This window comes from Taurulus bubalis (assembly GCF_910589615.1).
Source record: "Taurulus bubalis genome assembly, chromosome: 12".
Classification (NCBI taxonomy): Eukaryota; Metazoa; Chordata; class Actinopteri; order Perciformes; family Cottidae; genus Taurulus; species Taurulus bubalis.
Window position 1 is genome coordinate 19,274,642 of NC_136600.1, and position 17,593 is coordinate 19,292,234.

At 41.1% G+C, this 17,593-nt stretch overlaps 2 protein-coding genes across 2 annotated transcripts in view; one reads left to right on the top strand and one right to left on the bottom strand.

The window, feature by feature from the left end:
• Nucleotides 1-53: 53 nt before the first annotated feature.
• On the top strand, nt 54-9,700 carry erp44 (endoplasmic reticulum protein 44; the record flags this gene model as incomplete). Its single annotated transcript, XM_079226950.1, has 11 exons — nt 54-113; nt 2,444-2,516; nt 3,300-3,339; nt 3,626-3,741; nt 4,615-4,799; nt 4,893-5,008; nt 5,094-5,268; nt 5,491-5,602; nt 5,705-5,846; nt 7,447-7,549; nt 7,646-9,700. 11 exons carry the CDS (start codon nt 54-56, stop codon nt 7,754-7,756), a joined length of 1,233 nt encoding a protein of 410 aa, XP_079083076.1. The 3' UTR covers nt 7,757-9,700.
• Nucleotides 9,701-9,806: 106 nt separating this feature from the next.
• Nucleotides 9,807-17,593, bottom strand: part of stx17 (syntaxin 17) — an 8,396-nt gene continuing 609 nt past the window's right edge. Inside the window, exons 3-6 of the mRNA XM_079227128.1 lie at nt 15,854-16,180; nt 14,886-14,936; nt 12,435-12,521; nt 9,807-10,840 (exon numbers count right to left, since the gene is read on the bottom strand). Coding sequence (XP_079083254.1) covers nt 10,604-10,840; nt 12,435-12,521; nt 14,886-14,936; nt 15,854-16,180 — 702 coding nt within the window. The 3' untranslated portion in view covers nt 9,807-10,603. The remainder of the gene's footprint in view (nt 10,841-12,434; nt 12,522-14,885; nt 14,937-15,853; nt 16,181-17,593) is intronic.

Genomic DNA, 17,593 nt, shown 5'->3' on the forward strand with positions numbered 1-17,593 from the left:
CGAGACAAACTGGGAAGATTGAACACCACCACCTGCAATAACTAAACTGTACAATGAAACCGCTCGCGATATCTCCCTCTCTCGATGTCCGCCTCGTCCCGGTTGTGCTGCTGGTAAGCATCTGTTTCTCAGCCCGGGAATGTGCGCGTGATACTTAATTTTTTTGCGACAAGATCAAAGAGCTAGCGTTAAGCTAGCTAAGTAACGCTGGGCAGTTAGCTGCTAGCTAACCGATGAGCCTCTTCTGGCGTGTGACGTGACTTTTAAAGTGACCAAGGTGACGAGCGAGGCAGCTCACTCACTGCTGGATGTGATGTTATTCATCGGGCTCGTCGAGGAGGCCTTTTGACTGGGTTTCACTAAACGACTCCCATAACTAATCAAGTTATCCAGCTGCAACGTCAACTTAGCCGGTAGTGATGAGTGACGTGAGCTGTCGTAACAAGACAATGTCCCTGGTTTATAATCGAGTTGTTACTCGCATAACAGACCCTACAATCCAAACCTTAAGAAGTGGGCACATGTTGGACTCCTAATAACTTTGTTGAAGAGAAATAAAGCATCGAGCTAACATTAGCTGGTGCCACATATTGACAGCAGGTGGATAATTGTTAATTGCTTGCATGGTTAGTTTAAGGGTTTTATTTCTGTATTGAATGCGTTGGTCTACGGCGGTTCATCAAGCTTTATGCACATTTATTGTCGGGATTCTTCGTGTATCATCACAGACTGTACGTCTCTCTGAATGGTGCTCGCCGGTTGGAGAATTCCTCTGTTGTGGCTCATTCTTATTGGCTGACAACCCGGAACTAGACACAGTGTGACTCTTCCGCTGTAGTGAGAATTTGGGGCCTGAAATGAACACTTAAAACTTCTCTTCGAGTTGCAGAGTGTCTTCATCGGTCTAATCACAATGACATTTAGTATCAGTACGCAGCAGTGTCAGCCTATATGGCATAAAGACACTAGTAATTGTTTATAAAACGTTGATGCTGTTTAACTTCCAGAGGAAAATCAGGAATTATTGTATATAGTGCTGAAATTACAAGTCTATGAAATGATTTGTTGATTGATATAAATATTGCCGCAACTATTTTCATAATTGTGTAATTGCTGACACCCTTACGGCTATTTGTCATGCATGCGCACTTGAAATATGTGTTTTTCACAGCCTCAAGGAAGTTGACGACTGTCCTATATCCTGTTTGAAGAGGATATTGAGTCCTCAAAGACCACACAGTTGATAAAGAGATAGTACAGACATACTTTGCAATGTTAAGTTGCAATGCTGATGTTAAATATGTGCATTGGGTGTCGTGCTGATGAAGAAACATATGGGATTGCACTTGCAGCCTCAATTAAATGATATATTAAAAGACTGATTCTTTTGATAATATAGTCTTCTTTTATGACGTTGGCATTGTTAAACATAGGCCCTTTTAATGCACGATTTAATTCAGGCTACAAATGCATTTTTTTATTTGCATTTCTGGGTTTTCATTTGGCAATCGGCACCTCAACAACATCGGTGTTCTTTCCCACATTCTCCCCTCCAGTGAATGTCATTGTAGCCCTTAACATTTCTCTGTCGTGATCTCTTTCATACAGAATTATTTTATACAGCTTTGTAACCAGAGCTGGAATTCTGGAATCAGTTGGTACATCATAATTTCACCTTATTCTTTTTTGTGATTCATTCAGAGAGGGATATAAATGAAAGAGAAAAAAGATGTCTGTAGGATTAGTTTCCTAACAAAAAGTGTTTATAATACTACTGACCATAGTTCTAGCTCATTTTCTCAGGTCGTCAGAGAAAATATCTGATCAAAACAGTATCAGTATCATTATTGAAAGAATATGAATGCAAATGCAGTTCATGCCATACATGCAGCCTCAATTTAGCATTACAATGACAAGATGGATCTCATAATCAGCTCTGCTAATTCATTAAAAGATCTTAAAATACAAATATTGCGCAATTGATTGAACCGCTAAAAAGTGTGTGTGCTTAGAATGAAGCGTGTTAAGGAGCTACAGAGGACAAAGGCTCCACACACACCTCCCTTGTTGCTGAAAGTTGCAGATTAATTGATGGATGGCTCTCATGATATTATTGGTGGAAATTGGTTGGTACTAGCTTACATAATATTTTGTTTCAGAGGAAGATGATTTAATTTTAATATAAAAAAGTTTTGGGTACATTTTTAAGTGTGCACAATATGAACAGCGATGTGATCTCAAAGGGTTAAAAAGGCCTTTAAAAAAATGTCTTCTCAACTTAAAGGTATTATTAGATGTGGATTTTCCCTCTGGTAATATCTAAAGGCTTATGTTATCTCAGTCAACTGTCTTCAGAATATCTTCTCCCCTCAACCACATAGTTTACTAGCATGCATGCGATTTAATGTTTTAATCGCTGACCTATGTCTTCCTGTGCCTGTAGGTGATGTTCCTTTCTACTCCAGGACAAGCAGAAATCACCAGTCTGGATTCAGGCAACATTGATGACGTCCTAAGTAAGGCATCACACTTGAAGCTTTGTTTATATTTGGGCTTTGTCTTTGCTTTGTCTTCGCCTTCGAGGATGGCGAGCGAGCGCCGAGCATAAACAAATCTGATCTGTGCATTGCATTATTCTACGAAAAAAAGAGGGCGTACCAACAAAATTAACTGAAGAATCAAAAAGACAACGAGTGTAACCCAGAGATATGGCCTTATATGGCCCAGAGACTGTAGGTGTAACCAACAAAAAGCCATAAACTAACCTTCACAGCGACGAGGAGGGATTGTAATTATCTGTAAACTCATATTGCATATCAATGGACTACTGTATTGCCTTTTTACAAGCCCTGTAAAGAAACAAGTCAAGTATTACATGCATTATAAGGAAATTAAGGTTGAATATCCTGTACAAAATTTGGTTTGGCTGGAAAAATATATAGGCAAATGAAGATGTTTAAGACCTCCTGGTTCTAAAGCCTTTAAAGCTAATTGGCCTTCTTAAAAATAGTGCTTTTATCAGTTAACTAATTGTGACAATCACGTGATTGGCCATGCCAAGTTACAAAAATTCAGAGGTTAACAACTTTCACTATGGCGAGTATAAACTAAGCTTTAGCTTGGCATAAAGACAGGAAACAAGGAGAATCAGCTTATTTTCTTGCATTTCTGTCTCTTGTATCTAGATCTTGGCGAGGAAACAAATCAGCGTATTTCCCAAAATGTCAAACTATTTATTTAATACTCATTCATGTTTAGCAAGGCTTATATTTATTTCCTGTTTGTGTGTTTCCTTGCAGATAATGCTGGAGTGTCAATAGTAAATTTTTACGCAGACTGGTAAGTGTGCCGTTTCTCTCTCTTTCCCACCGTCATTGAATGTCATGGATTCTGATTTTCTCTTTGACTGTCTCATGGTGTAATTGGATTACTGTCATCGGCAGTAGAGATTTTGTTGATTTTTACATAGTTTGTCCATTTTATTCTATTTGGTCTAATTAATTAATCGATTTTCAATGGCAAAAATCATTTGCCAACATTGTCATATACGGAAATATTAAGTCCAATGGATCTGAAAAGGTCTGTATCATTTATTGTTATTGTCTTCCCCTGCCCGGCTTTACAGGTGCAGGTTCAGTCAGATGCTCCATCCAATTTTTGAGGAGGCGTCTAACATAGCGAGGGAGGAGTTCCCCGAAACCAAGCAGGTGGTGTTTGCCCGTGTCGACTGTGACCAACACTGTGAGTGTTACTTACCTTTTTATCTGTTTTTCATGTTCTTTAACATTGTCAATAAAAGTACCAATTGACATACAGATGCAATTAACATTTAACACGTATTGATCTTTTTTTATTTGTGTAACCGATAACATATAAATAATGAGAAATGCCCAACACAAGTTACCAGAGCTATACCATTTATGTATTTGATAAACAGCCAAAGTATTTATTTCATAATGACGTGAAACAAATACGTGTGAACTCATTTAAGTGAGTTTGAAGCTTAAACTGGAAAATGTTTTTATGTTTTCTTACTTGGATGATTAATCTGTTGTCTTTTGACAGATTCAAATTATGATTGGAAATATTAATAATATATAGCGGGTGGTTGTTTATGGGGAAAAGAGGCACACATGCACCCTTACTATATTTGATGCACATATGTCCACATAGATGCCCTGGACACCAAAGCACTGAAACATAAACCGCCAGCCTCAGCCTTTTGAGATAAAGTAAATTAAAGAGAATTATTGATAACCTGCAAACTGTTTGAAGACTAATGACAAAACTGCTGCTTCCTGTGAAGACGGGAGGCTTAGAGACACCCCACAGGGAGATTGACACCTGCCACACACACACACACACACACACACACACACACTTATTCAGTGTGTGTAGAAGGAGTATTTACTCTTGGCAGGGGGCAGCTTTCATGTCGGAGATCAGAGCCCAGGGCTGACTGAAGGTAGTGTTTTCAGACTGAGGTTTAACTGCCGTCTCTGTCACCGCTCCGCTCCTCATCCACCCATCCCCATGTGTTTTTACTCGGCTTCTTCCTCTTCATCAATTGATTTGTCCTTCTTTACTTAACTTCTCCCCTGCCTCGCTGTGTAGCGGACATAGCCCAGCGGTACCGCATCACCAAGTATCCAACATTGAAGTTGTTCCGCAATGGGATGATGATGAAGCGGGAGTACAGGGGTCAGAGGTCAGTGGCGGCCATCGCTGAGTTCATCCGCCAGCAGCAGGTCGACCCAGTGAAAGAGATGAACTCAATGGAGGAGGTTAATACTCTGGATGTGAGTGACACGCACACGCACACGTTGCCACATTCATAGGAAAAAGAAGCAGTACAATTTTTTTTCACTTTTTATGACCATCTTATTCAACAGAGGAGCAAAAGAAACGTCATAGCTTACTTTGAAAAAAGGGACTCGGATAACTACCACACTTATGAAAAAGTGTCCAACATCCTTCGTGATGACTGCACTTTCTTGGCTGCCTTTGGGTGAGACCATCTTCATTTTAGGCTCAAATTGAATTATTCAATTTCCATTTGTCTTTAAATTTTCTTATCTGCTTTACTCTTATAGAGCTGTATCTGAGGCCGAGCGCTTCAGTGGAGACAATGTAATCTACAAGCCTGTGGGGGAAAGCGTCCCTGACATGGTCTACCTCGGCTCACTCGGCAATTTCGACCTGACCTACGCGTGGGCCCAGGACAAGTGTGTGCCTCTGGTCAGAGAGATCACCTTTGAAAATGGAGAGGTTTGTAACCTGCTTTTTTATATAGAGCACTGTCTGCTTGACCTTTTTGCTTTTTTTTTTTAATCTGATATTAAATGTGTAAATATGGATATATAGATTACACAAAGACACAGCCTCGAGGGTATTTGTAGAGTCTGTGTGGGTAGTCCATCTGCTGAGCCATGGAAAAGCCCTGACTCCATCTGTCTTTGACACTTTGTGTGTGTATTTGTGTTTTCCCAGGAGCTGACTGAAGAAGGAATCCCTTTCCTCATCTTATTCCACGTTAAAGAAGACCCAGAGAGTTTAGAGAAGTTCCAGCATGAAGTGGCTCGCCAGCTCATCAGTGAGAAAGGTGAGGCTGCGTGTTTGTGGCATGTTGTTGCTTTCATTACTCATGAGCCAAACAGCCTCGTGTTCAGAAGTGGTGTTCATGACATTGGTGTCTCCTCTTCAGGGTCTATAAACTTCCTGCACGCAGACTGTGAGAAGTTCCGGCATCCTCTGCTCCATATCCAGAAAACTCCTGCTGACTGTCCTGTCATTGCTATAGACTCATTCAGACACATGTATGTCTATCCCGACTTTAAAGACATCAAGTGAGTACCACCTTTCACTTTCTCTTTAAAATGAATGGTATGTGTGCAGCAATATAGTCCTTAAATATGCACAACATTATCATTGTCTGATAAATAATTTAATTGTGTTGTCATTTCAAACAATACCAATACATTGTATTTATTTTTGCAATACTGCATGTGTTCATTTCTCTTTAAACATTTAGTAGAAGGTTTCTGAAATAGGGGGCTGGTGATTTTTTTTTTTTTTGCATGCAAAAAGAAATAGCCAAATATAAGAGAAACTTAACACAAATGCAGCTGAAATTAACAAATGAATCACCCACATGTCAAATTAGTCTCATATATTCAGCAATCTTTTGGACCTTTTTGAGCAATTATTGCCGGATACTGATACCGTATATGAAAATGTTCATAACGAGATCTCCCTAAATGAATCACATTACATTTCATTCAACACACACACACACACACACACACACACACACACACACACACACACACACACACACACGCACACACACACACACACCATAATCCACTGTGCACTCAAGAACAGAGAAATGTCACACCTCCTAAAATCTGTCCTTTTTGAATGGGCCAGGACACCGGAGCTAATGTGACATGATTTGGCACGTGCAATAAGTGCTAAACTAATCCAGTTTAATCTAATTTAATCTTATTTATTCTGCCCCCCACTCGGCCTCCCCCAGTCCCCAATCAGAGTTTGATCAGATAGACAGAAGCCCCGAGGACTGACCAGCCCTCCACAACCTAATTACATCACATCAACCCCACATGTGGCACACGGCTTGGAATTACATTAGCACAGTGTATGCTTTTTTATTTATATATATATATATATATATATATATATATATATATATATATATATATATATATATATATATATATATATATATTAATTAGTACATGCATACATACATATGTGTGTTTGTGTCTGCATGCTGCTCTGACACACAGGGTTAGCTGCGACTGGGGACCTGCTCTGCCTCTGCGATATGACAACAGCTCATGACCTGTCGTTAATAAGCACACTTCACAGGACAGCGTTGATATGGATTAATGCTGCTTTATGACACGTCCGCAGGGGCTGATGTCCTCTGCTTCTGCCACAAGCCGTTTTGTCTTATCAACTTTATTGCTGAACTTTGTGTGTTGAAATGCCTTTGTCAAAAAGACTGGCTTTTGTATGAGCGATTCAAGATAATTTGTTGCATTCACCTATTTTCTTGGAGCCAAAATGTTTTGATGCTGATCAAATTCATGGTCCAGCCCTCTTGTACGAGTCATGTACAGATAGTCTGAATCCTTCTGCGTGGTGATACGGATGGCTTTGGTAGAAAGAAAATAGTTCCCATATGAAACTGCTCATGGGTGGAATATGCCAATGATTCAATTTCACAAACGCGCACCTACTCATGAATCAGACTGTAGTTCAATTATCAAGTATCATTTATTTGAATCTGATTTCTTTTTACAACCACTCGGATTAACAAACTCTACCAGATAAAAAGAGATTTTAGGATAAAAGTATACAAAAATGTTCTTGCACGATGTCCAATGTGTGTTTCAGTGTTGTTGTTTTTTCTTCTTCTAGTATTCCTGGCAAGTTGAGACAGTTTGTGCTGGACCTTCACTCTGGAAAGCTACACCGAGAGTTTCACCATGGTCCTGATCCCACGGACAGTACGCCAGGACAGGTCAGACAGCAGCGTCAGCACGCACTAGTACGGAGCCGCTGAAAGCTGGTTTTACGTCGTCATGTGAACACTGTTTGTTCTGACTTTTACCCTCAGGAGGAGACGGGAGAGGAAGTGGCCAGCAGCCCTCCAGAGAGCTCGTTCCAGAAGCTGGCGCCCAGTGAGACTCGCTACACCATCCTCAATCGGGACCGTGACGAGCTGTGACCTCAACAGCCTTCCAGTTATCCTGTGACTCAATGCCATGCCCCAGGGTCAGGGAGGGGGTTAGGGTTGGGACAGGCCGCGGGACAGAACAGCAACACCCAACACCCTTACTGAAGAGAGAGCTATAGAGAAGAAGAAGAAGAGGAGGAGGAGGAGGAAGGGGAGGAGGAAGAAGATGAAGAAGGAGGGGAAAAAAAGAAGAACAGGAGGAGTGCAGTCCACGACACAACCATGTTGGAATAACCTATATTTTCATAACTCTTTCACATACAGTTTTTATTTTGGATCAAAAGGTAGGGGGGAGGGAGGGGGGGTAAAGAAGAAATCGTGTTTGGCAGGTGTTAGGGGCATTAAGAACTGTTTTTACTTTTTTGTTTTTTTGGAGCTTGTAAATATGTTTGTGCTACATGGGAGTCTCATTGTTGGTCTAAATTAAATACAGAGTTTTCTTTATTTTATTCTTTTCTTTTCACCCAGCTTTTTGTAGAGAAAAATAACAGCGCAGTTCCCTCACTCCAGTTGTATGGTTCTTATCTGTGGGTAGTCCAGTTCAGCCTGTGTGGTAGGAGACATTTGTTATTTAGTCTCACTGAACTCATGGCTGCATCTCAATATGAACAACTTTAGTCTAATTCATTTGTACATTTGTAAGTTATAACAGTATACCTGTTTGAAGTAGTTTTATCTCCATATCTTCTCCGCACAAATTCTGAAGGAATAGAAAAATACAATTTTAAATGTTGAGTAGTGGGCACATCATTTCTAACCATGACTTGACACAGAAGATAAAGAGACGGAGCTACTTCAGCCTATTGAGATGCACCCCTTCTCTCCCTGGTACCAAATGGTTATAGATTATGATGTCTCTTACAGTGCTTATAAAAAGTCTTGCCCCCTCGGAACTTTTGATGTGTCACCGTTCAACAAAACTGAGTCCCAGTGGATGTAATTAGTGTTTTATTTTTCTCAACAATCAACAGAAAATACTGTAATCTCAAAGTGAATGAGCCTTCTGGCCATGATACTAAATTGGCCATGGGCGGCTAAGGTTATATTTATGCAGCAAAGTGCAGTGAAATCCTGGTGAAAACGTACAGCTGTAGACGTACATCTACATCCCCAAACATTAAGCCAAATCTACACAGGATTTAAAAAAAGATTGTGAAATAATTATGTTCCAGATATGTAAAACTGTTACAGGCCTATTGAAGTAGACCTAAGGCTGTAACTGTTGCCAAAGGTGCCTCTTTTAAGCATTGTCTTGAAGGACATGAAAATGTGTGCAATTGGGAATTCTTTTTTTTGTCCCCAAGTAATCTGAACATCTTATTTTTCTGTTCAGTGGCTAAAATGTTGATTACCTCCAGTACTGTAAAACGTTAAAAGTCAAAGGGGGCTGGATACCTTTTAAAGGCGCAGTATTTGCCATAACACGTCTGAGTTGTGCTCCCAGGAATCAAATTGAGGAAAGCATTTTTCTTCCTGCAATTATGTACTTTCAAATTATTCTAAATTCATGAAATGGCTGTTGTTTTTGTTGTTACCTGTTGTCAAATGTGTCATCATGCTGGGGGAGAAACGACTGGGTCCTTCCCAGTGTTTTAAAAAGCCGAGACGAGAGGGGAAAACCCATGTGATGAACGGTGGAAATTTACAGTCTGCCACTTTGTACAACTTCTCTTAAAACTGGTTTTGTCTCTTTATACGTCTTTGAGGTTTTGGTACAACCCTGAGATCCTCTGAGTGAATTAATTCAGACGCGGAATCCATATTAAGAGTGCGGGGAATCATGGCTAAGTTAGTACTGTGCATCCCTGTCTTTCCATAGAGGCCAACCGATGCCTGCATAGTGACATATCAGCCCACATACAGGAGAGCAGGGGGGGGGGGGCGTGATGCCATTTCTAAACCAGTCATCTCAGAGGGGAAGAAGAGTAAAAAAATGAAAAGGTAAATTAAAAACATTTTACAGAATACTGTTGTCTGATGTTTTGTATGTCAGTCTGTCTGAATGAACTGTCTGCTATTTATCCAAGGAATGACATTATTGAAAAGAAACATTTTATTTGCATCAGTATAATCAATACATGGCAGTTTGTTCCACTCCAGTCCCTGAAGTGATCTGGATAGTGGCACTTTGGTGCTTTATGTGCAGTTTTGCTCTCACAAGTTGCAAAAGCAGTATAGTCAGTATCTTTAAACAGTATAATTTATGCAAACATTGAAGCGTATACACTTTAACACTTTAATTTAATCTAACACCACATTCTTTCCTCTCCATATATCATTGTAATCATCAGTAGTGCAGCTGTTCACGTTGGGGTATTATTTTCTGCACAAAGGAATATTGAGGCATGATCAACAACCACTGCTGAAAAAGAATATGAAAAAAAGATGCCAGCATGAGGAATAAACAATGTTCTAATAAACGGCATGATTTATGCTTGATACAGTGTCACCGATTCACACTGCCAAAGTGGCTTTAGGCTTTAGTGATGGCAATAGACAGAATGGTTGTGGTGTTACATTTATTTGGTGACAAAGATGTATTTTAGTAAAGAGATGTGATGTCATAGTACATGTAGTGAAAAGTGCTTCCGAATTATTAGACACACAAATTATTAATAATTTGTGTGTCTAAACAGAGATGGATGTAGAATTGTTTTACAACAGTGCTTATCTCGAGCAAAGCCCGATGACATTTTATGTTGAGTCTCTTTAAGGCACGGTGACACCGCCTGAGTTCTAGTTCGCGCTTCTGATTGGTCAGTCAGCACTGGAGCTTCGGCGATTAGTCAGGACTTCAGACTTTAGACTTCAGTCAGAGGCCGAACCGGAATTGTTGGGTCATTTGTCCTTGTTTGACTCCGGTGGCGGTGCTGTCAGTTGTTTCATCTGCAGATCCACTCTGGCCTTGCGGTGTTTCTGGACCAGTTTGCCGCTTGCAAAGCCCAGGGCCCCGCCTCCCAGAGCCGCAGCCACCCCTGCGACTTTGAATCCAGCCAGCAGGCCAAGTGGACCTCCTAACACACCACCCAGCAACGCCCCGGCAAACGGCAACACCGTCAACTTGTAGCCAACCGCCTAGAGAGAGACAGGAAGAAGAGATACGTTCTAGTTTAATTTATCGTCCACATACATGCGCCTTTTGATGCATCAGCACTTTGTGGCTTCAAGACATTCTGCGTTAGAGTTTGAACGTGTCTATCCTTTCATCATCACACCGACCCACAAAAAAGCCTGCATGTGTAAATGTAAATCAACATTTCCTTTGCAGCATCAAACAGTTTTCATTATATCCATTTAGGAGAAATCGGAGAGATGTGGCCCGTGTTATTACGACTGTTATCATCAGACTGGAAGGTGCTCTTTGCTGATGACAATTAATGACTCTCTCTCTCTCACACACTCTCTCACTCTCACTCACTCACTCACACACACACACACACACACACACACACACACACACACACACACACACACACACACACACACACACACACACACACACACACACACACACACACACACACTTGATTAACACTTCACCGTTAAATTAATCTAGTTCAAAAGCGAGCATTGCTGGTCCCCCACCCCTGTGGCAGTTGAGGGAATTTTAATTTCATCTGAGTTGAGTTAAAAGGACTCTGGGCACAGGTTGTACAGGCGGGAGGAAATGCATGTGTGTGTGTGTCTGTGTGTAATGCTGTTTGACCTGATGACAGATTACAAGCTTTCAAACACATTAAAACATCTGACACTCCTCTCATCTGCTTTATCTCTCTTTACCCCCCACCCCCACACACACACACTACATCTACCAGCAACCTTACAGAGAGGGCAACCTTTGTTTGCGCCTCCAATTGGGGGAATTCAATTTAAAATAACCCTTTCAAAAGAATATTTAAATATTTGTAGCATCCAGCTATAAGATTTTGGTTTAATTTGATTATTTTGATATCTGACATTTCTGCCGGCATCCAAAGACAATTGAGGTGAATGGAATAATGTCCACATAATTTCATTTAAAATGAAACCTAATTGAAACTAAATTATATTCTTTTAGCAAATTGTATCAAACTTTTAGTTCCATGTGTACTGATACTCATGTGTGTGTGTGTGTGTGTGTGTGTGTGTGTGTGTGTGTGTGTGTGTGTGTGTGTGTGTGTGTGTGTAGTAGATGAACAAAAACAGGTGATTCATTCTGAGTATTACAGACAAAAAGTTCAACATTTCAAGTGTGTAATATTTGTGAAGGAGGGCACGGAGTTGTCCTTCGGAGTAACACTCAGTGTGTTGTGTACTGAATTGATTTTGGAAGGCCAAATGCTGCTCCTGAAAAACTATTAAACAGTCATTCAAACCCTTTCTTAGTACGATACACACACACACACCCTCTCTTGTCACCCCTCATCCTACCTCTCTATCACTCATCCTCCCCTCCACTCCTCTCGAGCCCTCTCCTCTCTCTATTTCCTTAATTGCAGCTTTCCTCCGTATTCGAATGGATCAATAGGGACAAATGCTGTGGAATGGCTGGGAGGCAAAGTGCCATCGATCTCCCCATCTCCCAAACGCACACGCGCACACACACATGCGCGCGCACACACACACACACACACACACACACACACACACACACACACACACACACACACACACACATACATACACACACCTTCCCCAGGCTCTTGGTCCCCTCCTCCACGTTGGCAGTGGCTGTGTTGACGTTGTCTTCTATGCTGTCAATCTTCTCCTGCTGGGACTGATGCACACACAAACACATATTAACACACACACACACACACACACACACACACACACACACACACACACACACACACACACACACACACACACACACACACACACACACACGCGCGTTAGCACCTTCACCTTCAATACACACATGTGAAAGACCTACCACCTGTTGTGTATTAAGCTTTCTTTTATCTCTCCAAATTCTGGTTTCCGGCACAAGTTAACACAGGAAGGGTGTGCATGAGTGTGTGTGGACGTTGTAGGTATATTCAAAGGAGATTTCACTGGTGTGTGTGTGCGTGTGCGTGTGTGTGTGTGTGTGTGGTATTGTGTAGATCTCATGAAATATTCAGAGAGGCAGCTGTCTCTCTCCATGTGAGGGCTGGATGGACACAACAACGAGAGCACTTTTCTTCTTCTCCTCCTCTTCTTCCTCACCTTTTCGCCCTCTTTCACATCCTCACTCCTTGCTAAAAGTTATTTTCCCGATTCCGCTATGTCTGTCTTTATAAGCTCCCTGTTTCTTTGAGAGGTTTCCAAAGATCTTAAACCGGTTCTCACTGTTCGGACCGTGTAACCCCTAACTACTCAGATTCACAGATTAAATCTTCTTCTTTCATTCTCTGTCATGATATTCTCTCCATTAAAAGCAGCCGTTTCACCAACAAGATAATTGAGATGCAACTAACAATTATTTTCATTATTAATTCTTTTGCTGATTATTTTCCAAACTGTGAAAAATGCACATAATAATTTCCCACGGCCCAAGGTGCCATCTTCACACGTTTGTCTTATTTGGCCAACAGCCCAAAACCCAAAGACATTCAGTTTGCTTTTATATGAAACAGGAAAAATCCTTAATCCTCCCGTTCGAGACAAACAAATGACAAAAGCAGAGAGCCCTCTTGGCTCGAGGTTGAGGAACATTTCTGGTTCAAGTTCTGTCTGGTACCTTTGTTGCATCGCTACATCTTTTGTTTCCTGTTTTTATCTAGTAAAGGCCTAAAGTGTTTAAACATGATGATACAAAATAATAATAATAATAATAATAATAATAATAATAATAATAATAATAATAGAAAGAAGATGACAAACACAACTGTTTCGGATTCATTTTCTTTCCAATAATGTGGTCACACATTTTAAATATGTTCAGATGTTTCGGTGGAATTTAGAGAACATGTTCAAATTAAAGTGTATTCTTCACTTTAAAAACCCTAGTTGGCAAAACGGTCTCATTCCAAGATCCATTCAACAGTTGTTGGCATTTTAACACCTACAAATAAATGACAACTGGACACACTCCCATCTGCCTAAATTAAAGGAAAATGGTATAATTTGATTGAAAGTGCTATCAAATAAATACAACTTGTATTTGTCATATTCTTTATTTGATCTTACCTCATGATCTGATGAAGTTAGTACTAATAATAATCTTCTGATTATTCTGATGTGTGCATGTACGAAAAATCTATTGCAGTTTTGGTAAAACTTTATCATTTAAAAGTTAAAGAAATATACATTTGCTTAATCGTTTTAGTTTTATTTTATATTATAACATTCTCTGTTTTGAAGCCAACGTGATTTATTTAAATAGATACATAAAAAACCTTTTTCAAGCCTCATATCAAACTAAATAAGCAACTGTCATACAGTAATTTTAAGACTACGTATTTTTCCGTTTTATACAGTACTATCACAAGCTGAGCTCATAATCATGCGACCCGAGAAGACACACAAAGAGAAAACATACAGGTGAGGACACAGACAGCGGAACAGCCACTAACATGACGCATGTACAGACACGACCACACACTCCCACTCCACTGTGGCTGAGAGCTGGAATATTACTCCCCTAACGACATCTCTCACCCTTGAGACACCACAACAACATGTCTTTGCTCTTTCTGCCCCCCTCGCCTGTTTTCACTACATCTTCACTCTGCCTCTTTCTTTTTCACCGTTAATCTCTCCTTCGCTCGGCCTCACTGCTTCTCTTTTTCTATCCCTGAGGATAGAGTGATAATCTGAGCTGTCTGTTCTCCACCTGCTCCGATGTGTCCATTGTTCTGCACCTCTCCCCCCGTGGTCCTCCCCCAAATCTATCCTCCGGCCTCGGTGAAGGGCCTCTGGGGCCCCAGCGGTAGTCCTGAGCCGATCTGTGTAACCTCCTCTCCGCGGAGCTTTACCAGGCAACACACACAGAACATGCACTCAAATACGCACCACTTCCTGGAAACGCTATAGGCAAACGGCCTCTGCCACATTGTTTTCGTTCACAGGGGTAGTAGATGTGCTCAAATTCAAATAGAGAAACGTGAATGTAGCAGCCAGGAAGTACACAGTAGCGTTGAGCGTTCGTACTCACATGGACGAGCAGAGAGAACTCCGTCACCAAACCACTCAGTTCCTTCAGATCCTGAGAGAGAAAGAATCACCGCATTTATTTCATTGTTATGTTTATCACACAAGTTAGAGCTACAGTTTGCTAAACTGTCAGTGCCTGGGATTGACAGTCACTTTCACTAATGAACGTGAATATTAATGTGAATTGTATGTACACAGTAGAGCAGGGAAGAGGGGTCAGTGGCATTAGATGATCTTGCAATGACGATGAATAATGCACATAACCATAGCAACGTTTAGTAGCGCCCAAGGATGGAAACTACTTTCCCGTACTTTGTGTTGAGTGCTTTGGTTTTAGATCAACCTTTTTCAGAGAAAACATTTGGAAATCTCACAGCATGGAAAAAACTATTTTAGAGAGTTCAATGAATGATGGCTGGATTCCATTTAGCTGCTTTGGTTTCAGGGTTATTGTGCTTGTCCAACAACTATCAATCAAAAAAACAACCAAACAAACAACCAAACAAACAAACAAACAAACAAGTTCAATCACAGTTATGAATCATTACTATTGCCAAAAATCTTTCATCAAGATTCCGGGGCATGGTTTTGCTGTTTACTGCGGTTAAAGCGAATTTGATGATGCTTAAAGCGCGAGGCTGAAATAATACATTCAAGAAAGAGAAAGACAAATACACAATTAACATGAAAGCTACGATTTGGGCAGTGCCTGTCCATTTAAAATCCAATCATTGGACCTTTTTTAATTTCCTATTTTACAGGAAGTAAAGCTTACCTAAACTAAAACCTTGTTTTGCTGCACACCTTGAACCTTGAAAACAAGGGTCTATAAGAACAATAAAGCAACAACCAACAACATTTACTTTGAACATTTTCAGTTTAGTTTGAAAAATAAATGAATATACATGTAAGATAAGTACTAAATAAACTACGATATCCAGACTGTGTGTTAGGGTCCAGCCCTCATACCTCTTCCAGGTTGTCCCAGGACTCAGCTGCACTCTGATCAGCAGGGATTTCTGGAAGGTATAGCTGAATTTGCATGCTATGCACTGGCTGCTCGCACATATTGTCATCAGCGGGGCAACTGCTGGACACACAGCTGGACGGCTGAGCGGCAGGTGGTGTTGCTGGCACAGGCTGCGGCACGGGGTTAGAGTGCAAGAGCAGGAAGTCTCGTGCGGCGGCTGATGCCCGATCTCTGACTGGCCTGACAAGCGCTTCCAAGTCGTCAGTGTCTTCGGCACGAACTCGTGTGCACAGCTTCTCCATCTCTCTGACGTTAGCTCTCAACTGCTGCAGGGAGACAGAAAAGAAGCAGTGTGATGTCTGAACATTTTCAGAGAGGTACAGACAAACATTGAATGAAAACCTGGTGCTGGGATGCTTGACTTGATTAAGGGACAAGAAAACCTGTGGGAACATCTATCCTTCACTGCAAAAACAAATTAACGAGCAATTCAAATAATATTAATCCATGCAACCACATCAAAATACAAGTAAACTATTTAAACAGGAGGACATTTCAAACTTTAAAATGAATAAACAAATCTACACATAACTTTTAAATCTTCAAAAATAATAGTTCTTGTTCAATTTGCCGGTTGCCCTAGTTAGAAAGATGCTGACAGGCTCAGCATCCCAATAAACTGTTCTAGTGGTGGGAAATGCGTGTGTGTGCGTTGGGGTGTGGGCTTAATAAGGTTCAGTTATGAGGCTGGGGACCACAAGGCCCCTCATCCCGCCGTGCCCTGAGGGTGACAGGAGGATTACATCCCAGTCATCAACCCTCCAGGCCGCAGCCCGACCGAGGCTCAGGGGGTCAACGCGCTGCCGATAACACATTCTGCTAATTACACAACATGAATAAACATACATGCATACACTCGTCCTTGTGTGCATAAAACTGAAAAACACACTAATTAACACAGAGACAGTCAGGGCAGGCCTGTCAGCCTGCAAATTAACCGTGAATGTACGACGCTCGAACACACACACACACACAGACCAACCAAACACATCCTCGGTAGCAAATACTCTATCTATGCTATGGAATATGAGCACACATGCACACCCATCTAAAGCAGAGTAGACGAACCCCAACTCTGGATTAACACCATGAGGACATGGTAAAGCACTCTGCGCGTGTCCCTGGAGTTTGCAGGGTAATGGTGAGAAGATGGGCTGTGCCTGTTTGGAGTTATTTCACCTTCAGAGACACGGCGGCTTCCAGGCAACAACATCCTCTGAGACATTTCACACCCACCATGTGAACAAGGCAGCAAGTACTTACTTACTTACTTACTTACTTACTCACACACACACACACACACAGGTTGGGTAGCAACCCTTTTCTTGCCCTGATTTTTAAGAGTGAATCTCTATACAGAAGGTTCCTTTTGTTCATCCAGTCTTTTGATGTATTTGAGATGTTTGTATATGTTTTTCTGGGAAAGCTAATTCTGTATCCTCATCAGATGGAGTGGCTCAGTTGTCATGGAGATGGTTTTATATGTTGTCATGTGACTTGAGGGTACAGCAAGTACGTTGGACCTTGTGTTGAGTAAACGCAGAATGTTGAGAATGTTTTTTGTCACGCTGTTGATCCACAACAAAACAATCTTCACTTTGCTCATTGTGGTGTGGCAGGGTTCAGTTCCTCAGGTCATACATCAGATCAAGAATATAATAATATAACTAACATACTTA